Below are 26,759 nucleotides of genomic sequence, written 5' to 3'. Positions count from 1 at the left end.
CCATCTGGTGGTGGTTTAGGCATCTGTAAAACAACTCAGGAAATGTGCATCAGATACTGTTCCTTCAGTACTGCTGAGAGGAGCTACAGCAGAGGGTTGGGGGGGTCTATTCCGGGAAGGCCCCATAGGATCCTGCTCTGTTACAGTGTCAAATGGTCTGGGTTTAAATCTTGGCTCTCTTTTCAGGTGGGTGGGCTTCCCATCTTTTGCCCCCGGTTACTCATTTGTAACTTGGACCTCCAACCAGTTGCTGTGAGAAGTAAATGAATCCATCAATGCATGTAAGGTACTTAGAACCATGCTTGGTGACAGTAATTAGAAAGTGCTACATAAATATTAGCTGCTGATCTTATACTATCTTCCTCAAGCATTTAATTGAAAGCCAGTGGACAGGACAAAAAAATAAAGCGAAGAATTTGAAGCCATTGAGTAACTGTTGCACCAAAAATCTCAGGTACTCTCAGTTACAAGTGGTTACCTACCTAGACAGAGGGCTGGGCTTATTGGTGGGAACTTCATGAACATGCTGCTTATAAGGATGTTCTTGAGGTTAATGGCCAAGGTCAGGAGACAATAATCTCTGTAACAAGTCAGAGTCATCACTGTATAATTTTGAGGACAGAGAAGCAATAGTATAGATTAGTAAGTCTCTTGACAGGGCCAAGACAGTCTAATCTCTTCGGCCAGGCAGGGGACCAAAAGGGGACCACCTCTCTCTCTTGACCATTTCAAGTCACTCATTCATCCAACAACCAATAATTAATTGTTCACCTACCCTGTGCCAAGTACTGCAAAGATGAGTGAGACCCCTACAGTCTAGTAGGAGAAACAAGAGGATGCATTAATTAACTCAACAATTATTTACTATCAACCATCCATCCATCGGGTACTATGCTGGTTGCGGGGTATAGTGAACAAAAGAGACAAAAGCTCCTCCCCTCGTGGAGCTGACATTCTAGGGAAGAGAAACATAATGCATGAAATAAGTATGATGTGTATAGTCTATCAGATGGTGATTAGTGCAAAGAAGATAAAGCCAGCGAGGAACTAGGGTGTGTTCCTGTAGGGTGGTGGACTGGCTGTACTTTTAATTTGAATAGTCAGGGACAGCTTTACTGACAAAAATATAAGGAGGTGGGGTAACTAACCTAAGGATATGCCCAGAGCATATGGGGGCCTCGCTCCAGGCCCTGCTGAAGAACTCAATACTCCTGAGCGCAAATTCTCAGAGCTCATTCCTCCGGCCGCCCCGCCCGGCTCCAGGGGGCGGGGACGAATCAAAGGTCCCGCCGCCCGCCCTCTTCCCTCGAGATCCCCGCCCCGGCCCGGCCCAACCCGCGGGGCTTCTAAGACTCGGCAGGCTGCGGGCGCGGGGCGCGAGGCTGCAGGGAGGTAAGTGCGGGCGGCTCGGCTTGGCTCGGCTCCGGATCCGGCCCTGACCTTGGGGAGCCGAGCCCGCGCGGCTCTTTCTCTAGGGGACACCCTCTCGTCTGCCCCTTAGTCCTATGGGGTTCGAATGGGTGGGCTGCCCGCAGCTGGACCGCCGGCCCCATGGCGTCCCCTCCTCGTCCGCGTTCCCAGCCCCCGTCTCTGTCCCCCCGACCCCTTTCCCATCCCCTCTCCTCCCCCTTCCCACTGCCACTTCCTTCCCTGGCTGTTGCTAGGGCAGTGGGTACCTACTGTCCTCTCCCCGACCCTTTGCGCCCTCTCCCCACTTCTTCATTCTTTGTCTTCCGGTTTCTCCTCCGGGTGCGCTAGGCTGTCCGTGGCCGGGCGCTGGGGCGTTTTATGTGCGTGGAAGGAAGGCGAGGGCCGGCTTGGAATTCACTCTCTGGGCTGGACCAACTCCCCATCCCTGGGGTACGGGATACTGGGCCCCGAGCTTGTGGAGGAGGCCAAGCCCCTTGGGAGTTTTCGGCCTGGGTGGGATGACATCACCGCTGCTCACGGGGCCTCAACGTGCGGATCCCAGACCCCTTCCCATCTGCACCTGACCGGGAAAGACCAGAGGGCGGTCTTAGAAAGGCGCTGGTTGTAGAGTATTCAAAAAAAACCTCTCATTGAGAGTCTGCTCTGTTCAGAGGACTGTTCAGAGGGACGGATGCCTTGGGATCGATGCCTTTAAGAGATAGTCTAGTTAGAGTGGAATGAAATATTGCTGTTAGGTCAGAGAAACAGCTGAATAAATGTAGAGTAAATTAATCGTTTTCCAAAGCCACCGCCAATGAACTCTTCTCGTAAAGGAAAACAGCCGGGAGAAGGTGAGCCCAGGCAATTAGAGAGATCTGAGAAATGCGGCCCAAGCCCCCAGCTGCTGCCCTTAGCTCGCCTGCTTTAGGAGGAAGCCTTATGGTTTCCAGAAGTGCTTTTCTTTTTGTTCTTTTTGAACCCTCAAGGGGACCAGAGGATTCTTTATTCTTAATCAGTCTCCTGTTAGCCACTCCACTTCCTAAAAGCCTTTGCTGCCTTGCCCTGACTCCTTTTTCAATCTCATGCCTGTCTTGTGATCATTTGTTTTTTATTTCAGATTTTTATTTTAGAAAGAAATGATGGAGTACCTTGTCTTTAATTTGCCTTCTTATTACAAAAATGAAGGTACTGGGCTGTAAGCACCGGAAGATACAGAAGGATGACACCTCTGTTTTAATTTAATAGACTCAATTTCACTTTATTTAGAAAACGAAATTCAAAATGTGCTGAAGTTGTTAGGAGACAAGTACTAACAGCGGTGTCTCATTTTCCTAGATAATGAAGAAATAACATGTTTTATAGCCATGGTTTTTGCTTCCACCATAACTGAAGTTTACCCTTTTGAGCACCTTTTCTTACTTTACAAAACAAATTATATGTAGTCCAAATTCAAACAAACAAACAAACAAACAAAACCTGACTGCGGAGTCGGCAGAGCAGGGTGGTTCAGGGCTCAGGCTTGGGAGGCAGGTGGACCTCGTTTGGAATCTGGGCTCAGCACTATTTCTCTACTTGACATTCAGTGCCTTCTAGTCAAAGACCTCTGGGAACACAGGTGGAGTTGAAGGGGATGGATCATTGCTTGCTGAATGAGGAAGACTTCGCTCCATGGGGAACCCTGGGCATCTCCGTAACTGAGTGCAGAAGGGAGTTACAGGATTTGGGCTTGTAGGCGATTTGGGGGAGAGTTTAAGGAGCTAGGACTTTGCTCTGAATTGGGTGCTGTCAGAAAGTGAGGGAAATTCTCTGGAGTATCTTCATAAATCTTATCTGAAAGGAGTGAGGCTAAAACTGTGGTTGGCTGAGAACCGCAGTCACTTGTGTTTAGAGTTGGTGGGGATGGTGGGAGTGTTTGGTCATTTTTGTGGTTTGGACAGTGTTCATATTTTGTCTGTGGTCAGATAAGACTATGAGAGGTCTTGTTTTGGTCTTGATTTATCATGACCACAGAGTGCCCTTGCCAGATGTTGACATTCTGTGATGTTCATGTTCTCCAGGAAAACACCAGGCCAGTGCCAGCAACCCCAGGGCTAGCTCATGGTACCAGGCAGGCTCTTGGATGTCAGGGCTGCTGCTTTTTTTCTTGTTATCTTGGGCAAGTTACTTAACATCTTTGAACTTTAGTTTCCACATCTGTAAAATATGGACAGTGCCTACTCAGGGTTATCATGGAGATTAAATGAGGAAATGTGTAGAAAGGACTTAGCCCAGTACCTGGCACACAGCAGGTACTCGATATACAGTTGCCCCCCGCCTCCCTCCCCTGCCCTTTTAGTGGATTTCAATGTTCAGGTTTCTTTCCTAGAACTATTTACGCAGAGGCCCAATGATCAACTAGAGCTGCCCCAGAGAAGAATCCTGAATTGGGTATTAGGAAGAAGTGGGTCCTTTGCAACTCAAAGATGTGATCATTCCATCACTGAATCTGTCTTGAGGATGGACACAAGTGATTGTAGTATCTTCTTATGCTATCATTACCTTGGCAACTATTTTTACGAGTCTTTGTTTCCAGGAGCCAGTGGTCCCAGTTGACCATGTACTCTTCTGTCCTTGTGTTGTTGTCTTGGTTTCGTGGTCTCGTCCTCTTATGTCTTTTGTCCAGGAGTCTCATTCAAGCTTGTATATCCTTACCACCTTCACTTTGGCTCTCTGAGTTCTAATCTGCTTCAAGCTGGGAAGCCACATAGGCAGACAAGTAGGAACTGTTTGCTAATGGAATTCTTCAGGCCCCAAATGAGAGAGCCCAGGATCTTCGGTACAGCTGTGAAGTGCAGTGGGGTTTTAGGCCATGAGCATTTTGAGCTTGGTCTTTCATGAGGCCATTTTCGTCTACTTCCAGGTTGGAGCATTTTGGAAATTTGAATCAGAAGTCTAACTTCTACTTGAGACATTATTGTGCTTGTCTGTGACAGGCAACTTGGGTTCTAGATCCTTTGGTGGGCCCTGGGCATTTTATTTAATCTTTCCTGGCTGGACAGTTACTTTAGGTGTTTGAGAGTCAGACAACAGCTTCTTGGCTCCCAATGCCACATGATAAACTGTATTGTATTAAATTTCTAGCGTATATTGTACTTTGGCTCATCTCTCTATTCCGTTGAAAGATCCTAGGAATAAAGAAAAAAAACAATAGAAAATGGGCTAAGGACACAAACAGTTAGGAAAAAGATATATAAAAAGGCTTTAAACAAAAGATGCTTGATTTCACTTGTATTAAAATAACATAACTTAAAACTATACTGAGGGACTTCCCTGGGTGGCGCAGTGGTTAAGAATCCGCCTGCCAATGCAGGGGACACGGGTTCGAGCCCTGGCTGGGAAGATCCCATATGCTGCGAAGCAACTAAGCCTGTGCTCCACAACTACTGAGCCTGCGCTCTAGAGCCTGCGAGCCACAATTACTGAGCCCGCACGCCACAACTACTGAAGCCTGCGTGCCTAGAGCTCATGCTCCGCAACAAGAGAAGCCACTGCAACGAGAAGCCCGCACACTGCAACGAAGAGTAGCCCCCGCTCGCCTCAACTAGAGAAAGCCCATGCACAGCAACGAAGACCCAATGCAGCCAAAATTAATTAATTAATTAATTAAAAAAAGGAAAACAAAAGATATTGGCAACTGATTTACACGACCCCACCAAAAAAACAGAAAACTATACTGAGATACCATTTCTCACCTATGAGGCTGAAAAAAGATACAAAAGATTGATACCATACTCTGTTGCTGAGACTGATACTTTCATACCTTATTGGTGAGACTGCAAAATGGTACAACCTGTAAATTATAGATGCATTTACCATTGGTCTAGCAATCCCTCTTCTAGAAATCTCCCTTCAGATACTCTTGCCCATGTAGGAAGAAGACATACATTCAGCAGTATTTAGTGTGGCATTTTTATAATAATAAAAACTTAGAAATTACCCAAGTGATCAGCAATACTGGACAGGTTAAATAAGCAATGGTACATCCATGTGAAGGGTACTATGAAGCTGTATTATGCAGAAGGTTCTAACCATGGAAAGATCTCCAGGATATATTGCCACATGACAGAAAGTAAGATGCAGAAAAGTGTGTACACTCCTTTTTACTTATATTTGTATAAAGAAACAGGAAGGTGATATACCTGAAGGGGAGAGGGGTGAAAAGGTAGATGGGACCTGGGTAGAAATGGGATTTCTCGGTGTGTATATTTTTCCATAGTTTAGATATTAGAGCCATGTAAATATATTGTGTATTCAACCATAGTAATTTTAAAAAAAGCCTCTAACTTTACCTTCACAAGGAGAATATTCTGAGTTCCTTGATTGAATAAACCTGATTCTTATAAAAACATCCAAAGCAATAGCCACTTCCATTAACTCTTTTTAAAGCAGCCTACACTGTCAAGAGGCCATATTTGATGCTAGATTGAAAAAGAAAACTAAAAATTAATTTAGGAGTTCTCTTTCTTCATCCTCTAATCCCTCTGGGGAGGATTGGTGTCATTACTAAGGCTTCGTTGCCCATAGCAGATGGGTTTGGGTTTTGTTATTTTATTATTTTTTAATGGCAAGCCTGATTTGGCTTCTTCAGAAACCTGTTTAATCTGAAGGCAAGTTAGTGAACTCCCTTCCAGGCTGTCCCAGGAAAGAATAGAAACCATAAAAATGGAGATCCTGATAACCATGGTGAACTGAGGCAGGTTCTGCTGTGGCTCTTCTCTTGGACAAGCAGGGTAAAATCCCCCAGGTCATTGGGAGACCTTATTTTGTTTAAAAGTTCTTTCCTTGTGTTTGACAAAATAAACCTCACACCTTATCCTAGATGCACTCTCAGCAGTTACTGTCTTACTGTCCCCAGCAGCCTGCTTCCTTCTGGATCCCTCTCTTGGTAGCTGGCATCTCCATCTCATCAGCCGACCCAGGCCTGAGCTAGCTGCAGGCCAAGCTGGGGAGTCTCCTCTCTGTCATCAGCACCTTCACATCCAACCAGACTTCTGGGGAAACCACCAAACCAGCATCTTTGCTACCCTTACACCACCAACGTAGTTCAGCATCATTGTGTGTTGTCTAATTGTTCCCTTCCAGCTGGTTTCCTATTTTGCCTCCAGAAGATCTTTCTAAGTGACCGCTCTGACCACACTGCTCCCTATATAACCCCTCCAGTGGCTCCTGCTGCCCTGGTCCCCCAGAGGAGGCACAGGCCTTCAGGACCAGGACTGAGCCTTCTTCATCCTTATCCTTTGCGCTTCCCCTCTCTAGAACCTGGCAGTCCAGTGCAGGAACCAGTCCCAGAGCTTGCAGGGCAACTCTCAGTCTGTCCAAGAATTGGTGATGGGCATATCTACACAAAACCATGTCTCCTGGACCTTGCTGGTCCCAAATCTTGCCTTGTACACCGATTCAATAAATATTTTGATAAATGAATAAATGAGTGCTCTGATATAAGAACAGGGTTAGTTGGCTATACCATAATATAAGAAAAGGTACTTTAGAGAAGAACTAGTGATAGTAAAACAATTTTTTTTTATGCCCTTGAGAAGGTTCATGGTAAAGAAAGTGGGTTGAACTAATTAACATCTAAGATTATCTCAGCTCTTAAATTCTATGATTTTGTTATCTATGTGACTGCCAGACACCAGGATACAAATATAAATAAAACACAGTTCTTGTGCATTAGACATTTTAACCATTGACTATAGATAGTTTAAAAAAAATCTTTCAATTTGTGCTTTTTTTGAGTAATAATGATTATGTGTGTGTGTGCACATATGTGTATATTCATATGAATATGTACAGCTATGAGCAGTTTATATATTGTGAATTGTTTATAACCTTTGCCCATGTATCTACTGCAGTATTTTTAAAACTTGATGTGGTTTGTAAAAGTTTTTTGTATATGTTAAATGTTCTGGTTCTTTGTTTTATAAGTATTTTCTCAGTTTGCCATTTGTCTTCCTAAAGGCCTTTCTCATCCTACAGTTGTACAAATATTTGTTTGTATTCTTTTCTAGTACTTTATGGTTTTACTTTTCCTTAAAAACACTCTAATCCATTGAGGATTTGCTCTTGTGTATGGCATGAGTTAGGGATCTGACTTTATTTTTTTCCAGATGTTTAGCCAGTTGTTCTAACACCATTTATTGAATAGTATATACATCTTCCACTGAATGTAGTACTTTTATATCTTCCAACATGTCTCTTTCTTTTTTTTTCCCTCTGGCTGAAGAGTGACTGGGCTTTCATTTCTGGGGTTAAAAGTAATAGCTAGTCACTTCCCATTTATGAACAGGGGACGTCACACAGTGTAGAGAAAAAGCACATTTGACCCTTCAAAGAAGTGGCCATAAGTAAGATACAAATTGGGGTAGTCAGTATGCCGTTCAACAGATATTCCCAGGTCTCTGCCTTCCAAATACTTGGTAGGATTGTATTTCCTGACCATTGTGGTTGGCTGAGGCCATCTGCCTAGTTCTGATAAATTGTGAGTGGACGTGACGTGTGTCAGTTTTGGGCCAGAGCATTTAATTGCTGGTGTGAGACTTTTCAGAACTCTCTTTCCTGTTGGCTGATGACATGATATTCAAGATGGTGGCTGCCCCTTCAGCCTGGATCCCTGAGTGGCTACGAGGAGCAAAGCCTTCCTGTCCTCCTATTTTGGACGTGTAGTGTGAGCACTAACTGGTTATACGCCACCGAGATTTGGAGGCATAACCTAGCCTATCCTGATTTATATACATATTCTCTTTCAGTATTTCAATTTGATTTTTTAGACATCAGCTGAACTCAAACTAGAGGCTTCTCTAAGGAGAAGGTATTCTTTCATGTACTGATTGATACTAGGGAGAAATAAGGTAATTTTAGAAAAAAGTCACGAAATAACAACTTCCTATATATTTTTTTTCAGGTAATCTGGAGCTCTCAAAATGTTTGCCAAAGCAACAAGGAATTTTCTTAGAGAAGTCGATGCTGGAGGTAACCTGATCACAGTATCAAACTTGAATGACTCTGATAAATTACAACTTCTAAGTCTGGTGACCAAAAAAAAGAGATTGTGGTGCTGGCAGAGACCCAAGTACCAGTTTTTATCTGTCACCCTGGGAGATGTACTCACAGAAGACCAGTTTCTGAGTCCAGGTATGTTTCTTTGGTTATATTCTACAATTAGTTCCAGAACAGGAGATGATTCTTCTTTTAGACACATGTTGTCTTGAGTGACTCTAAGGTGATACCTTATAATCAATTCTCCTGTTTCTTGCCTACTGTTTTAAAAACATATCCTTCCGTAAAATGAGCAAATTCTGCAGGCCTGACATGAAAAGTTATAGCTTAATATTTAAGAAATAATATTGCAGTTTTGGTTTAAAAGTACAACATGCTCATTTGTAGATGTTGTGGCCCCTCAGCATAAGTGGGTTGGTTTTACCTCCCCAAATTTGGTTTGGTGTTGAGTTTGATGATGCCACGTATCCATCAGGAGGGTGCAAAAAGTTTTATTACTCACATAATGAAGATTTTCTGGGGACAGCATGGCAGGTTCCCAAGGCTGGTCCAAAAATAGCTAGAGAGAAGGAGGGGATAAGAGATGGGCTCAGCTTCTCTAGTGAATAGGAGGTGTGGTGAGGGTTCTTTCTGCATGTAGGCTGGGGCTTACAAGGTTTCAATTTCCTGCTGGTGCCAATGGAGGGAGCACCTGGGGTTTCTCACCCTATTGCCCAGATGTGTAACAGAAAGGAAAGAGGGGGTGGTGGGCTTGAAACATTAAACATCAAAAATGGGGGGTTTGGCTCATTATTACAGAGGAGTATTTATAAAATATAGAAAGGCAAGAAAACAAATCAACAAAAATTCCTCCATCAAGTGTTAATTCCCATTAACACTTGGATTGTATCTTTTCTTTCTCTGCATCTAATTTTTAAAAAACAAAATTGGAAACATACTACATATAATTTTTATATACTCCTCACTTATTTTTTATTTAACCTTATATGTTTTCCTTCCTGGGTTTAAATATTTCTTAGTACTGTTTTCAACAGTGTGTATGCACCCTAATTTGCTTAACCAGTCCAACTTAGTGCTTCATACATAAGGCTGCAATGAATATTGTTATCTGAATTTTTGTTGTTTTTGTTTTTCCTTTAAGCAATTGCTTTAGCATAGATGCTTTTTTTAATTAAAATTTTGTTTCTAAAAAATTTTTGTTATTTTTTAATGTCTTTATTGGAGTATAATTGCTTTACAATGTTGTGTTAGTTTCTGCTGTATAACAAAGTGAATTAGCTATATGTATACATATATCCCCATATCCCCTCCCTCTTGCGTCTCCCTCCCACCCTCCCTATCCCACCCCTGTAGGTGGTCACAAAGCACTGAGCTGATCTCCCTGTGCTATGCAGCTGCTTCCCACTAGCTATCGATTTTACATTTGGTAGTGTATATATGTCAATGCTACTCTTTCACTTTGCCCCAGCTTACCCCTCCCCCTCCCCATGTCCTCAAGTCTATTCTCTAGGTCTGTATCTTTATTCCTGTCCTGCCTCTGGGGTCATCAGAACCATTTTTTTTTTTTTTTAGATTCCATATATATGTGTTAGCGTATGGTATTTGTTTTTCTCTGTCTGACTTCACTCTGTATGACAGACTCTAGGTCCATCCACCTCACTACAAATAACTCCATTTCATTTCTTTTTATGGCTGAGTAATATTCCATTGTATATATGTGCCCCATCTTCTTTATCCATTCATCTGTCAGTGGACACTTAGGTTGCTTCCATGTCCCGGCTATTGTAAATAGAGCTGCAATGAACATTGTGGTACATGTCTCTTTTTGAATTATGGTTTTCTCAGGGTATATGCCCAGTAGTGGGATTGCTGGGTCATATGGTAATTCTATTTTTCGTTTTTTAAGGAGCCTCCATACTGTTCTCCATAGTGGCTGTATCAATTTACATTCCCACCAACAGTGCAAGAGGGTTCCCTTTTCTCCACACCCTCTCCAGCATTTATTGTGTGTAGATTTTTATGTTTTTTTAGATTGGGAGTGTTTTATTTTTACTATTTATTTATTTATTTATTTATGGCTGTGTTGGGTCTTTGTTGCTGTGCACGGGCTTTTCTCTAGTTGTGGCGAGTGGGGGCTACTCTTCGTTGCGGTGTGCGGGCTGCTCATTGTAGTGGCTTCTCTTTTTGCGGAGCACAGGCTCTAGGCACACGGACTTCAGTAGTTGTGGCACGTGGGCTCAGTAGTTGTGGCTCTTGGGCTCTAGAGCACAGGCTCAGTAGTTGTGGCGCACGGGCTTAGTTGCTCCGTGGCATGTGGTATCTTCCTGGACGAGGGCTCAAACCCGTGTTGCCTGCACTGGCAGGCGGATACTATTTTTTTTTTTTTTTTTTTGCCGTACGCAGGCCTCTCACTGCTGTGGCCTCTCCCGTTGTGGAGCACAGGCTCCGGACGTGCAGGCTCAGCGGCCACGGCTCACGGGCCCAGCCGCTCCGCGGCATGTGGGATCCTCCCGGACCGGGGCACGAACCCGTGTCCCCCGCACCGACAGGCGGACTCTCAACCAATGCGCCACCAGGGAAGCCCGGCAGGCGGATTCTTAACCACTTTGCCACCAGGGAAGTCCTGTGTTTGTAGATTTCTTGATGATGGCCATTCTGACCGGTGTGAGGTGATATCTCATTGTGGTTTTGATTTGCATTTCTGTAATGATTAGTGATGCTGAGCATCCTTTCATGTGTTTGTTGGCAATCTGTGTATCTTCTTTGGAGAAATGTCTCTTTAGGTCTTCTGCCCATTTTTGGATTAGGTTGTTTGTTTTTTGATATTGAGCTGCATGAGCTGCTTGTATATTTTGGAGATTAATCCTTTGTTGCTTCATTTGCAAATATTTTCTCCCATTCTGAGGGTTGTCTTTTCATCTTGTTTATGGTTTCCTTTGCTGTGCAAAAGCTTTGAAGTTTCATTAGGTCCCATTTCTTTATTTTTGTTTTTATTTCCATTACTCTAGGAGATGGATCAAAAAATATCTTGCTGTGATTTATGTCAAAGAGTGTTCTTCCTATGTTTTCGTCTAAGAGTTGTATAGTGCCCTGTCTTGTGTTTAGGTCTCTAATCCATTTTGAGTTTATTTTTGTGTACGGTGTTAGGAATTAGAATTTAGAATTTCATTCTTTTACATGTAGCTGTCCAATTTTCCCAGCACCACTTATTGAAGAGATTGTCTTTTCTCCATTGTATATCCTTGCCTCCTTTGTCATAGATAGTTGACCATAGGTGCGTGGGTTTATCTCTGGGCTTTCTATCTTGTTCCATTGATCTATGTTTCTGTTTTTGTGCTAGTACCATATTGTCTAGATTACTGTAGCTTTGTAGTAAAGTCTGAAGTCAGGGAGTCTGATTCCTCCAGCTCCATGTTTTTCCCTCAAGATTGCTTTGGCTATTCGGGGTCTTTTGTGTCTCCATATAAATTTTAAGATTTTTTGTTGTAGTTCTGTGAAAAATGCCATTCGTAATTTGATAGGGATTGCATTGACTCTGTAGATTGCTTTGGGTAGTATAGTCATTTTCATAATATTGATTCTTCCAATCCAAGAACATGGTATATCTCTCCATCTGTTGGTATCATCTTTAATTTCTTTCATCAGTGTCTTGTAGTTTTCTGCATACTGGTCTTTTGTCTCCCTAGGTAGGTTTATTCCTAGGTATTTTATTCTTTCTGTTGCAGTGGTAAATGGGAGTGTTTCCTTAATTTCTCTTTCAGATTTTTCATCATTAGTGTATAGGAATGCAAGAGATTTCTGTGCTAATTTTGTATCCTGCTACTTTAGCAAATTCATTGAGTAGCTCTAGTAGTTTTCTGGTGGCATCTTTAGGATCCTCTATGGATGGTATCATGTCATCTGCAAACAGTGACAGTTCTACTTCTTCTTTTCCAATTTGTATTCCTTTTATTTCTTTTTCTTCTCTGATTGCCTTGGCTAGGACTTCTAAAATTCTGTTGAATAATAGTGGTGAGAGTGGACATCCTTGTCTTGTTCCTGATCTTAGAGGAAATGCTTTCAGTTTTCCACGATTGAGAATGATGTTTGCTGTGGGTTTGTCGTATGTGGCCTTTATTAAGTTGAGGTAGGTTCACTCTGTGCCAACTTTCTGGAGAGTTTTTATCATAAATGGGTGTTGAATTTTGTCAAAACCTTTTTCTGCATCTATTGAGATGATGATATGGTTTTTATTCTTCAATTTGTTAATATGTTGTATCACATTGATTGATTTGCATATATTGAAGAACCCTTGCATTCCTGGGATAAATCCCACTTGATCATGGTGTATGATCCTTTTAATGTGTTGTTGGGTTCTGTTTGCTAGTATTTTTTTTTTTTTTTTTTTTTTTTTTTTGCGGTACGCGGGCCTCTCACTGCTGTGGCCTCTCCCGTTGCGGAGCACAGGCTCCGGACATGCAGGCTCAGTGGCCATGGCTCACGGGCCCAGCCGCTCCGCGGCATGTGGGATCCTCCCGAACTGGGGCATGAACCCGTGTCCCCTGCATCGGCAGGCGGACTCTCAACCACTGCGCCACCAGGAAGCCCCTGTTCGCTAGTATTTTGTTGAGGGTTTTTTCATGTATATTCATTGGTGACATTGGTCTGTAATTTTCTTTCTTGGTAATATCTTTGTCTGGTTTTGGTATCAGGGTAATGGTGGCTTCATAGAATGAGTTTGGGAGTTTTCCTTCTGCAATTTTTTAGAAGAGTTTGAGAAGGTTGGGTGTTAGCTCTTCTCTAAATGTTTGATAGAATTCACCTGTGAAGCCATCTAGTCCTGGACTTTTGTTTGTTGGAAGACTTTTAATCACAGTTTCAATTTCTTTTTTAAAATCTCATTCTAAATTTAATCAGTAGGAAAAATATGTAATAACAAAGAATTTTTTTTCTTCTTTTTCCCCACAACTCACAAACACACACACACTGTATTTTATTTTTACAAGAGATAAATAAACTGACACCAAGCATTGTAAATGGATGACCACAACAAAAGCAACAACGATTGCAATTACCGAACACGAAACACACTCACACTGTGTCATAATATTGACATTCAGTCCAGTAATCCAATACTGTAACAGCTCCTTTACTTTGCAATGAAAATTGATTTGTATACTTTTTGCCTATGAGTCCTTGTGGGATTACTTTTTTTTATTCAAACAAAGTCACAAAAATTATAATCATCCTCATCAGTTCACTCAGTCCCATGTAATTAATTTTTTTTCATCTTGATCTTTTGTAACCACTTTTATGAATTCATTAGTTTTCCATTAGAGTTCTGAAAATGCTTATTCATTCAGTTCAGCAGTATACTCAGTTACCAGAAACCTGTACTTGTCAGAGTCTTTTCCATGAATTCCTTGAAGATGAAACCCTTTTATAGGAACATTTTTGTGAAAGCATCAGAGTACACCCAGAACTGTCTGTAAATGACAAAAAACTTAAAAATGACCACGGTTAAAGATTTGATGAAATTTCACAATAATGCAATTGACAAGGAAATTTAGTTATTTCTGAGATATACATTTTAAAGTAATATCTAGAATTATGACTTATAACATTATTACCAGAATATATAAGATTTTTAGAAATTTCATGTAATGTCTGAAACATTTATATTAACATATTTCCATACAAATAACCCAAAGAAAGTTTAGTATTAGTTTTTTTGTTTGTTTTATTATACTGCAGGTTCTTATTAGTCATCAGTTTTATACACATCAGTGTATACATGTCAATCCCAATTGCCCAATTCAGCACACCACCATCCCCACCCACCGCGGTTTCCCCGCCTTGTTGTCCATACGTTTGTTCTCTACATCTGTGTCTCAACTTCTGCCCTGCAAACCGGTTCATCTGTACCATTTTTCTAGGTTCCACATACATGCATTTAAATATGATATTTGTTTTCCTCTTTCTGACTTACTTCACTCTGTATGACAGTCTCTAGATCCATCCACGTCTCAACAAATGACTCAATTTTGTTCCTTTTTATGGCCGAGTAATATTCCATTGTATATATGTACCACAACTTCTTTATCCATTCGTCTGTCGATGGGCATTTAGGTTGCTTCCATGACCTGGCTATTGTAAATAGTGCTGCAGTGAACACTGGGGTGCATATGTCTTTTTGAATTATGGTTTTCTCTGGGTATATGCCCAGTAGTGGGATTGCTGGATCATATGGTAATTCTATTTTTAGTTTTTTAAGGAACCACCATAGTGGCTGTATCAATTTACATTCCCACCAACAGTGCAAGAGGGTTCCCTTTTCTCCATACCCTCTCCAGCATTTGTTGTTTGTAGATTTTCTGATGATGCCCTTTCTAACTGGTGTGAGGTGATACCTCATTGTAGTTTTGATTTTCATTTCTCTAATAATTAGTGATGTTGAGCAGCTTTTCATGTGCCTCTTGGCCATCTGTATGTCTTCTTTGGAGAAATGTCTATTTGGTCTTCTGCCCATTTTTTGATTAGATGGTTTGTTTTTTTTAATATTGAGCTGCATGAGCTGTTTATATATTTTGGAGATTAATCCTTTGTTGCTTCGTTTGCGAATATTCCCTCCCATTCTGAGGGTTGTCTTTTTGTCTTGTTTATGGTTTCCTTTGCTGTGCAAAAGCTTTGAAGTTTCATTAGGTCCCATTTCTTTATTTTTGTTTTTATTTCCATTACTCTAGGAGATGGATCAAAAAAGATCTTGCTGTGATTTATGTCAAACAGTGTTCTACCTATGTTTTTCTCCAAGAGTTGTATAGTGCCCTGTCTTGTATTTAGGTCTCTAATCCATTTTGAGTTTATTTTTGTGTACGGTGTTAGGAATTAGAATTTAGAATTTCATTCTTTTACATGTAGCTGTCCAATTTTCCCAGCACCACTTATTGAAGAGGCTGTCTTTTCTCCATTGTGTGTCTTTGCCTCCTTTGTCATAGATTAGTTGACTAAATGTGCATGGGTTTATCACTGGGCTTTCTATCTTGTTGCATTGATCTATGTTTCTTTTTTTGTGCCAGTACCATATTGTCTTGATTACTGTAGTTTTGTAGTATAGTCTGAAGTCAGGGAGTCTGATTCCTCTAGCTCCGTTTTTTTCCCTCAAGACTGCTTTGGCTATTCGGGTCTTTTGTTTCTGCATACAAATTTTGACATGATTTGTGCTAGTTCTGTAAAAACTGCCACTGGTATTTTGATAGGGATTGCATTGAATCTGTAGATTGCTTTGGGTATTATAGTCATTTTCATAATATTCTTCCAATCCAAGAACATGGTATATCTCTCCATCTGTTGGTATCATCTTTAATTTCTTTCATCAGTGTCTTGTAGTTTTCTGCATACAGGTCTTTTGTTTCCCTAGGTAGGTTTCTTCCTAGGTATTTTATTCTTTTTGTTGCAGTGGTAAATGGGAGTGTTTCCTTAATTTCTCTTTCATATTTTTCATCATTTGCAAGAGATTTCTGTGCATTAATTTTGTATCCTGCAACTTTACCAAATTCATTGAGTAGCTCTAGTAGTTTTCTGGTGGCATCTTTAGGATCCTCTATGGATGGTATCATGTCATCTGCAAACAGTGACAGTTTTACTTTTTCTTTTCCAATTTGTATTCCTTTTATTTCTTTTTCTTCTCTGAGTGCTGTGGCTAGGACTTTCAAAACTCTGTTGTATAATAGTGGTGAGAGTGGACATCCTTGTCTTGTTCCTGATCTTAGAGGAAATGCTTTCAGTTTTTCACCATTGAGAATGATGTTTGCTCTAGGTTTGTCATATATGACCTTTATTAAGTTGAGGTAGGTTCCCTCTATGCCCACTTTCTGGAGAGTTTTTTAGCATAAATGCGTGTTGAATTTTGTCAAAAGCTTTTTCTGCATCTATTGAGATGATCACATGGTTTTTATTCTTCAGTTTGTTAATATAGTGTATCACATTGATTGATTTGCATGTATTGAAGAATCCTTGCATCCCTGGGATAAATCCCACTTGATCATGGTGTATGATCCTTTTAATGTTTTGTTGGATTCTGTTTGCTAGTATTTTGTTGAGGATTTTTGCATCTATATTTATCAGTGATATTGGTCTGTAATTTTCTTTTTCTGTAGTATCTTTGTCTGGTTTTGGTATCAGGGTGATGGTAGCCTCATAGAATAAGTGTGTGAGTGTTCCTTCCCCTGCAAGGTTTTGGAAGAGTTTGAGAATGGTGGGTGTTAGCTCTTCTCTAAATGTTTGATAGAATTCACCTGTGAAACCATCTAGTCCTGGACTTTTGTTTGTTGGAAGATTTTTAGTCACAGTTTCAATTTCATTACTTATGATTGGTCTGTTCATATTTTCTATTTCGTCCTGGTTCAGTCTTGGAAGGTTATACCTTTCTAAGAATTTGTCCATTTCTTCCAGGTTGTCCATTTTATTGGCATAGAGTTGCTTGTAGTAGTCTCTTAGGATGCTTTGTATTTCTGCAGTGTCTGTTGTAACTTCTCCTTTTTCATTTCTAATTTTATGGATTTGAGTCCTCTCCCTCTTTTTCTTGTTGTGTCTGGCTAATGGTTTATCAATTTTGTTTATCTTCTCAAAGAACCAGCTTTTAGTTTTATTGATCTTTGCTATTGTTTTCTTTGTTTCTATTTCTGCTCTGATCTTTATGATTTCTTTCCTTCCGATAACTTTGGGTTTTGTTTGTTTTTCTTTCTCTAGTTCCTTTAGGTGTAAGATTAGATTGTTAATTTGAGAACTTTCTTGTTTCTTGAGGTAGGCTTGTATAGCTATAAACTTCCCTTTTAGAACTGCTTTTGCTACATCCCATAGGTTTTGGATCGTTGTGTTTTCATTGTCATTTGCCTCTAGGTATTTTTTGATTTCCTCAGTGATTTGATTGCTTCAGTGATCTCTTGGTTATTTAGTAACGTATTGTTTAGCCTCCATGTGTTTGTGTTTTTTATGTTTTTTTCCCTGTAATTGATTTCTAATCTCATAGCATTGTGGTCAGAAAAGATGCTTGATATGATTTCAGTTTTCTTAAATTTACTGAGGCTTGATGTGTGACCCAAGATATGATCTCTCCTGGAGAATGTTCCATGCACACTTGAGAAGAAAGTATAATCTGCTGGTTTTGGATTGAATGTTCTATAAATATCATTTAAATCTATCTGGTCTATTGTGTCATTTAAAGCTTGTGTTTCCTTATTAATTTTTTGCTTGATGATCTGTCCATTGGTGTAAGTGAGGTGTTAAAGTCCTGCACTATTATTGTGTTACTGTCGATCTCTTTTATAGCTGTTAGCAGTTGCCTTGTGTATTGAGGTGCTCCTATGTTGAGTGCATATGTATTTATAATTGTTACATCTTCTTCTTGGATTGATCCCTTGATCATTATGTAGTGTCCTTCCTTGTCTCTTGTAACATTCTTTATGTTAAAGTCTAATTTATTTGTTATGAGTATTGCTACTGCAGCTTTCTTTTGGTTTCCGTTTGCATGGAATATCTTTTTCCATCCCTTCACTTTCAGTCTGTATGTGTCCATAGGTCTGAAGTGGGTCATTGTAGGCAGCATATATGTGGGTCTTGTTTTTGTATCCATTCAGCAAGCGTGTATCTTTTGCTAGGAGCATTTAATCCATTCACATTTAAGGTAATTTTTTTTTTTTTTTTTTTTTTTTTTTTTTTTTTTTTTGCTGTATGGGGGCCTCTCACTGTTGTGGCCTCTCCCGTTGCGGAGCACAGGCTCCGGACGCACAGGCCCAGCAGCCATGGCTCACGGGCCCAGCCGCTCCGCGGCATGTGGGATCCTCCCGGGCCGGGGCACGAACCCGTGTCCCCTGCATCGGCAGGCAGACTCTCAACCACTGCGCCACCAGGGAAGCCCCAAGGTAATTATTAATATGCATGTTCCTCTTACCATTTTCTTAATTGTTTTGGGTTTGTTATTGTATGTCTTTTCTTTCTCTTGTGTTTCCTGCCTAGAGAAGTTCCTTTAGCATTTGTTGTAAAGCTGGTTTGGTGGTGCTGAATTCTCTTAGCTTTTACTTGTGTATAAAGGTTTTAATTTCTCCACTGAATGTGAATGGGATCCTTGCTGGGTAATCTTGGTTGTAGTTTTTTCCCTTTCATCCCTTTAAATATGTCCTGCCACTCACTTCTGGCTTGCAGAGTTTCTGCTGAAAGATCAGCTGTTAACCTTATGGGATTCCCTTGTATTTTATTTGTTGCTTTTCCCATGCTGCTTTTAATATTTTTTCTTTGAATTTAATTTTTGATAGTTTGATTAATACATGACTTGGCCTGTTTCTCCTTTGATTTATCCTCTATGAGACTCTCTGCACTTCCTGAACTTGACTGAGTATTTCCTTTCCCATGTTAGGGAAGTTTTAAAGTATAATCTCTTCAAATATTTTGTCACACCCTTTCTTTTTCTCTTTCTCTTTTGGGACCCCTATAATTTGAATGTTCGTGCGTTTCCTGTTGTCCCAGATGTCTCTGAGACTGTCCTCAATTCTTTTCATTCTTTTCATTCTTTTTTCTTTATTCTGCTCTGAGGCAGTTACTTCCACTATTTGATCTACCAGGTCACTTATCCGTTCTTTCGCCTCAGTTCTTCTGCTATTGATTCCTTCTAGAGTGTTTTTAATTTCATTTATTGTGTTGTTTATCACTGTTTGTTTGCTCTTTAGTTTTTCTCGGTCCTTGTTAAACATTTCTTTTATCTTCTCCATTCTATTTCCAAGATTTTGGATCATCTTTACTAACATTACTCTGAATTTTTTTTCAGGTAGACTGTGTAGTTCCTCTTCATTTGTTTTGTCTGGTGGGTTTTTACCTTGCTCCTTTATCTGCTGCATATTTCTCTGTTTTCTCATTTTGTTTAACTTACTGTGCTTGGGGTCTCCTTTTCACAGGCTGCAGGTTTGTAGTTCCCATTATTTTTGCTGTCTGCCCCCACAGGGTGAGGTTGGTTCAGTGGCTTGTGTAGGCTTCCTGGTGAAGGGGACTAGTGCCTGTGTTCTGGTGGGTAGGGTTGGATCTTGTCCTACTGGTGGGCAGGGCTGCATCCAGTGGTGTGTTTTGGGGTGTCTGTGAACTTAGGATGACTTTAGGCAGCCTCTCTGCTAATGGGTGGGGTTGTGTTTCTGTCTTGCTAGTTGTTTGGCATGGGACATCCAGCATTGGAGCTTACTGGCTGTTGGGTGGAGCTGGGTCTTAGTGTTGAGATGGAGATCTCTGGGAGAACTCTCGCCGATTGATATTACGTGTGGCCAGGAGGTTTCTGGTGGTCCAGTGTCCTGGACTTGGCCCTCCCACCTTGGAGCCTCAGGCTCAACATCCGGCTGGAGTACCAAGACCCTGTTACCCACACAGCTCAGAAGAAAAGGAAGAAAGAAAAAGAAACAAAAAGACAAAAACAAAAAAACAGACAGAATCCTAGGACAAATGGTAGAAGCAAATCTACAGAGACAAAAATCACACAAAGAAGCGTATACAAACACACTCACAAAAAGAGAAAGAGTAGAAAAAATATATATATATTAAAAAAAAAGGAAGAGAGCAACCAAACCAATAAATAAATCCACCAATGATAATAAGCACTAAATATTAAACTAAGATAAACATAAAACCATCAACAAATCAGATGCAGAGAGCAAACCCCAAGTCTAGGGTTGTTCCCAAAGTCCACTGCCTTAGTTTTGGGAACATTCGTTTCTATTTAGGTATTCTTCAGATGCAGGGTTTATCAAGTTGATTGTGGGGATTTAATCTGCTGCACCTGAGTCTGCCTGGAGAACTTTCCCTTTCTTTGTTCTCACAGCTCCTGGGGTTCAGGGTTGGTTTTGGCCTCGCCTCTGCGTGTAGGTCACCCTCAGGAGTCTGTTACTCACCCTTACAGAAAGGGATTAAAGCAGCAGCTGATTAGGGCTCTCTTGCTCACTCAGGCCGGGGGAGGGAGGGGTTTGGTAGTCATAATTGGAATGCGAGGTGAGCCTGTGGCGGCAGAGGTCAGCATGATGTTGCAACAGCCTTAGGCGCACCATGTGGTCTTCTGGGGAAGTTGTCCCTGGATCATGGGACCCTGGCAGTGGCGGTCTGCACAGGCTCCTGGGGGATATGGATAGTGACCTGCAGTTGCACACAGAATTCTTGGTGGCAGCGGCAGCAGCGTTAGCAGTTTATGCCCGTCTCTGGGGTACAAGCTGATAGTCGTGTCTCGCGCCCGTCTCTGGAGCTCTTTCAGGCGGTGCTCTGCCTTCTGTGGGCACACTGGGAAGGGATCCCCTCTCCTCACGCATCCCGAAACAAAGGTCTCGCCTCTCTGGCAGGTCCAGACTTTTTCCTGGATTCCCTCCTGGCTAGCTGTGGTGCACTAGCCCCCTTCAGGCTGTCTTCACGCAGCCAACCCCAGTCCTCTCCCTGGGGTCTGACCTCTGAAGCTCGAGCCTCAGCTCCCAGCCCCCACCTGCCCTGGTGGTTGAGCAGACAAGCCTCTCAGGCTGGTGGGTGCTGGTCGGCACTGATCCTCTGTGCGGGAATCTCTCCGCTTTGCCCTCCGCACCCCTATTGCTGTGCTCTCCTCCGTGGCTCTGAAAATTCCCCCTGCCCACCCCCTGTCCCTGCCAGTGAAGAGGCTTCCTAGTGTGTGGAAACCTTTCCTCCTTCACAGCTCCCTCCCACTGGTGCAGGTCCCATCCCTATTCTTTTGTCTCTGTTTTTTTCTTTTTTCTTTTGCCCTACCCAGGTACGTGGGGAGTTTCTTGCCTTTTGGGAGGTCTGAGGTCTCCTGCCAGCGTTCAGTAGGTGTTCTGTAGGAGTTGTTCTACATGTAGATGTATTTCTGATGTATTTGTGGGGAGGAAGGTGATCTCCATGTCTTACTCCTCTGCCATCTTGAAGGTCTCCCTTTTTTCTTATTGAGCTATAGTTGATTTACAATATTATATTAGTTTCAGGTGTACAATATAGTGATGCAAAATTTTTATAGATTATACTCCATTTATAGTTATTAGAAACTATTGGCTATATCCCCTGTGCTGTGTAATATATCCTTGTGGCTTATTTAGTTTAGACATAGCAGTCTGTACTTCTTAATCCTCTACCCCCGTCTTACCCCTCCCCCACTTCCCTCTTCCCTTTGGTAACCACTAGTTTGTTCTCTATATCTGTGAGTCTTTCTTTTTTATTATATTCACTAGTTTTATTTTTTAGATTGTACATGTTAGTGATAACATACAATGTTTGTCTTTCTCTGATTTATTTCACTTGGTGTAATAGCCTCCAAGTCCATCCATGTTGTTGCAAATGGCAAAATTTCATTATTTTCTATGGCTGTGTAGTATTCCATTGTGTGTGTGTATACCACATCTTCCTTATCCATTCTTCTGTTGATGGACACCTAGGTTGCTTCCATATCTTGGCAGTTGTAAATAATGCTGCTATGAACATTGGGGTGGCATAGATTTGTGAAGATAGAATTACTGGACCAGAGGTTGGGAAGTTTTCGAACACTTTTGGTACTTATTCCTATGCTACTTTTTGGAACATGGTGATATATGAAAGCACCATCAGCTCTTAATTATTGGACTAGATGATGTTTGAGTCTTCTTTCAGCCCTAAAGTTCTCTAATGTTGTGATTGCATCTCCCTTAAAGGGAAAAAGTGATAGAGGAGATAATATGAGTTGACAAATCTCCTAACTTTCTTCCAGCCCAGCATTCTAGCCAATACTTTCTTCAGCCAGGCTCATTATCAGAGCTGTCAAGCAATGGGCAAGTGAATTGATATTAATTTTATGTCATATTTTCCCCTGGATGTCTGGTAGAACTCTTATTGAGTAGTGTAATAACTAAATATAAGGAAAGGCAAGAGAAAAAAAAATCACAGAACAGACCATGGACCCCTGAGTAATTGGAATTTCACCGCTCTGTGCTGTTGAGGTGCTTCTTTGGTGGTGTCCTGAGAGCTGTTGTTAGATGGGTCAGGCCAGTTACAGTCCCTGCAGATTAGGAAGTCCAACATATGCTCATCATCTGAGGCCAGAGCTCATGCCGGGTTCTGTGTCCTGTTGCTGTTAGGGCTGTGATGAGAGGTGCCCTCTACTTTGTCTTCTGAGCAGATTCATGATGCCTCACCTTTGTTATTCTTGCCCCTGGCAACAACACTGGAGTGTTATGTTGCCCAGGGGTGCGGAGGTTGGAGGGTGGTGACTTGGTTGTCCTACCGATGGCCTGTTGGCTTCCTCACTTTTCCCTTCCACCTGCAGCAGTGGATAACTCAATGCAGACGTGTGCACAAATGACGTCTGTTTCGGAGGTGTGTCTAGTGTGGCATTTTGCAGTACACAGACAGTCTTGATTGTCCTTACCTGCTGTGGGATCCAGTTTTGGGGTCAGAGTTTTCAGGAGGGGTAATAAGCCTGATTGGGACCGGAACTGGGATCTAAGGGTAGAATTTCTGTCTGTGTAGTACTTTATACAATCTAGGACTGTCCTGTTTATCAGGAAATGATGTTGCTTTGGCCCAAACCCAGTGGATAGATTGAACACTTGCTATGTTCCAGGCTCTGTATTACATGCTTTACATACATCAACTTCCAGTAGAACCCATCAGGTAGGTATTATTAATTATCTCCAAATTATATATGACAAACCTAAGGTTCAGGGTGATGGATGTTACCCAAGGTCTCCCAGCTAGGTATATTAGACTAGTGATAAAATCTTGAGCTCTTAACAGCTGCTATATGCTGCTTCTGAAAGCACTTCCCAGAGTGTTTGTATTCTCAAGATGTGACTAGGAGAATTTTCATAAGCTTCTCATTTTTCATGGAGATGATTCTCTACTTTGCAAATTTCACAGATAATGAATGGTGATTAATTCTCATTAACCCTGGTTGAGGTATACGTTTTGTTGCCTGGGGTGAAAGAAATACAGGTGTTGGGGGCAGTGGCTGGATGGAAAGAAACGTTTCAGACTCCAGTTGGATTTGAATCCCTTATGAAGTACCGCCAGGAGCCCAGGAGAGCCTTGGGTCAGGAAAATGGAAAGGGCCAAGTATGAAGTTCCTAAGAGACTCTCAATGTAACCTTCCTGAATGATGGTGACTGAGACCATTTTTATGGTAGTATTTGGTTCAATTAAAAATGAGAACAGTAGGGCTTCCCTGGTGGCGCAGTGGTTGAGAGTCTGCCTGCTGATGCAGGGGACACGGGTTCATGCCCTGGTCTGGGAAGATCCCACATGCCACGGAGCGGCTAGGCCCGTGAGCCATGGCTGCTGAGCCTGTGCGTCTGGAGCCTGTGCTCCACAACAGGAGAGGCCACAACAGTGAGAGGCCCGCGTACAGCAAAAAAAAAAAAAAAGAGAACAGTAGAAATCTGGAGACATGTGAAGGCTAGCAGTTCATGTCTGAGATCCTCAGATATTTATCTTTAGTGTTCAGACAAAAAAGGGCAGATCCTGAAGGCAATCTGATAGCAATCGCCTGGTATGACCAGATGAGGAGTGTGGCAGTTTCCAGGGGAGTTGATTGAAGCTGGGACACCAGCTGGGTGGGGGCATCTTTCTTAGTGTCTGGGAAGCCGGGAAGGAAGAATGGAGAGTCTGGAGCTTGTGTGTTCCAAGATGGTGTTTGAAGCAGGGAGGAAGGCCATGCCCACTGACTTTATCAGGAACACAGAGATAAGGAATTGCTTGATAAGGTATTGAAAGACTGGGTAGAGGTCAGATATAAACAGGTAAATATGGGGAGAACTGTTTCAATGGAGATGGTAATGAAGGCCAGGGGAGTGTTCTCCAAGGCCACCAGTGAGAAGGGAGGATGCCCAAGGACAGGTTCAGGCACCTGACCTGCCAGATACTGAATCAGGCAGGCCACTCCCTGGGTGGGTGGGCAGGGTGCTGGGCTGCTATCTTCTCTGTGCTTTGGTGTCATCCTCATCTAGTTCCTTCATCCTGGAAAAGCACATAGTTAACATGTCCTATTTCTTTACCTGGATAGTAGTTAAACAGATGTTTGCTTTAAAATTATTCATGAAACTCTATAGATACTTTTTGTGCACTTGTCTATATGTGTGTATATTGGAATTGAAAGATGAAAAAACAAAAAAGTGTCCAGTAGAGTCCCTGGCCACCAGGGCATGCCACGCTCTTAGCACCCAGGTTCTTTTGCCCATACACACAGCGCGGCCACCGGCTTTCCATTTTGGGTGCAGACCTCGTGTTTCCCACAGGTTTCTGCAGGATTGGAAAGCTAGGTGACCCGAGGCACAGAGGTGGCCGTTTTGTCATTAGATTCCTCTGCATGTCTCATTCACTGTAGTGGTCGTGGAGTCGGACTTTGTGAAGTACAAGGGCAAGTTTGAAAACCATGTGAGTGGGACCCTGGAGACGGCACTGGGGAAGGTCAAGCTGAACATTGGTGTCAAAGGCCTCGTGGAGAGTCAGTCCTCGTTTGGAACCCTGAGGAAGCAGGAGGTGGACTTGCAGCAGCTCATTGGAGTTGCCCAGGAGAGGTAATGGGAATTCTGCTTGGCATTTTGGATTTTGACATGTCTCTCATTGAAAGGTCGTTCTGGGCTTCCCTGGTGGCACAGTGGTTGAGAGTCCGCCTGCCGATGCAGGGGATGCGGGTTCGTGCCCTGGTCCGGGAAGATCCCACATGCCGTGGAGCGGCTGGGCCCGTGAGCCATGGCCGCTGAGCCTGCGCATCTGGGAGAGGCCACAACAGTGAGAGGCCTGTGTGCCGCAAAAAAAAAAGAAAGAAAGAAAGAAAGGTCGTTCTGTGGGGCGTTGGCTAGAAGGGTGACATTGGGATCTTGGCCAATCAGCAAACATTACCGAATGCCCATGTGCTGAAACTTGATGAGCAGTGCATCCTTTAGTCTGGACGTTGACTGTTCTTAGCCTGAGAGGGGAGACTTGGGAAGCATTTTAAAAGGATGTTACTTCAGACAAATGTGTACTTTAAAGAAATCATACGATTTATAAAATACCAACAGTGAGAATGCTCTGTCCTACATTTCTGAATATTAATATCAGAAGTAGAAAAATCCCCCTTCTGCCCTGGCTCTTTATGATTTTCTGATTAGGAAAAGGAGAAAGCAGGTGGGGGGGGGCTTCAGGGGAAGAGCTGGTTTTTAACTCTGAAGTCTTAAAGAAAACCCCACGTTTATTCATTGTTTAGATTTCAGTGAATACATTTTACCCCAGTAAAATGATAATACCTCATTATTTTTACCTTATGTTTATTCAACATTCCATAAGTAATTTTGCTGAGGGCCTATGATGTACCACATACTGTTCTACATGCTGGGGATGCTGCAGTGAACAGAATCCCAACATTTCTGCCCTATATTCTAGAGGGGAGAGACACAAAACATGCAACTAAGTGAAATATATAGTAGGTTGATGGTGCTTTCTGGAATGGAGAAAAATGTAGCAGAGACGGGGGATAGAATGTGCCAGGAATGGGGGCTATGATTTGAAAAGGTGACCAGAGAAAGCATCCTGGAGAAGATGGCATCAGAGCAAAGACCTGAACCTGGGGATGGGAGCGAGCATAGGAGTGTCCTGGGCAAGAAGGCTGTAGGCAGAGGTGGTGTGATTGGGGCTGAGTAAACAGGGCAAGGGCAGGTGAGGTCAGAGGGGGTAAAGGAACGGTAGCAGGTCCTGTAGGACCTTGCAGGCCACTGGAAAGACTAACTCTTCCTCGGAGTGAGGTGGGAAGCCACTGGAAAACTTTGAGAAGGGAAGTGACTGGATCTGACATGTTTTAGAAGGATCCTTCTGGCCGCTGGGCTGAGGAGAGACTGGATGGGTGGGAGCTGGGAGTCCAACTGAGAGGTTATTGTAGTAATTCTGACAAGAGGTGATATTTCCATTTGTACAGTAACATAGGTGCATTTTCATGTGTAATTTTATCACCCTTTTTCTTTTAAAATGGAAAATGACAACCCAAATAAATTAAGAGAAAACTCACTTGTGTTAAGTATAGGTAGCTTATCTCCTCTTTTCCAATGTTCTTAGGATTATATGAAATATAAAATAGGTTTGTTCATTGAATAAAATAATGTTTAAAAATTAATGAGTAAAAAAATACCATAAAACTCATGTATCAAACATTTGGTGGGTGGATTTTGTACAGATATCGAGGATGCTTGGGCAACTGAAGTCTTCAAAACCCATTCACCTCTCCACTAAGCTGATGCTTAATGGAGTTGAAAGACCATGGTTGTTATTTGACTATTGCCTCCTGGCACTTTCTAGAACTCCAGGACTCTACTGAGTTAGGACTCAGGCAG

General features: G+C 42.1%; 1 protein-coding gene across 2 annotated transcripts in view; it reads left to right on the top strand.

Annotated features, from left to right (window-relative positions):
- The window catches only part of GSDME (gasdermin E), a 101,951-nt gene that overhangs the window by 31,532 nt on the left and 43,660 nt on the right, over window positions 1-26,759 (top strand). Inside the window, exons 1-3 of one of the 2 annotated variants that reach the window (XM_082631826.1) lie at window positions 1,328-1,392; window positions 8,351-8,580; window positions 24,779-24,971. In XM_082631826.1, coding sequence (XP_082487952.1) covers window positions 8,370-8,580; window positions 24,779-24,971 — 404 coding nt within the window. In that variant the 5' untranslated portion in view covers window positions 1,328-1,392; window positions 8,351-8,369. Of the gene's footprint in view, window positions 1-1,327; window positions 1,393-8,350; window positions 8,581-24,778; window positions 24,972-26,759 lie in introns of those variants that run through there. The other variant, XM_082631827.1, reaches the window with a different exon arrangement.

The sequence above is a fragment of the Mesoplodon mirus genome (assembly GCF_964341445.2).
Source record: "Mesoplodon mirus genome assembly, chromosome: 9".
Classification (NCBI taxonomy): domain Eukaryota; kingdom Metazoa; phylum Chordata; class Mammalia; order Artiodactyla; family Ziphiidae; genus Mesoplodon; species Mesoplodon mirus.
Note: the sequence above shows the minus strand (reverse complement) of the source record. Positions and strands in the feature narration are given on the sequence as shown.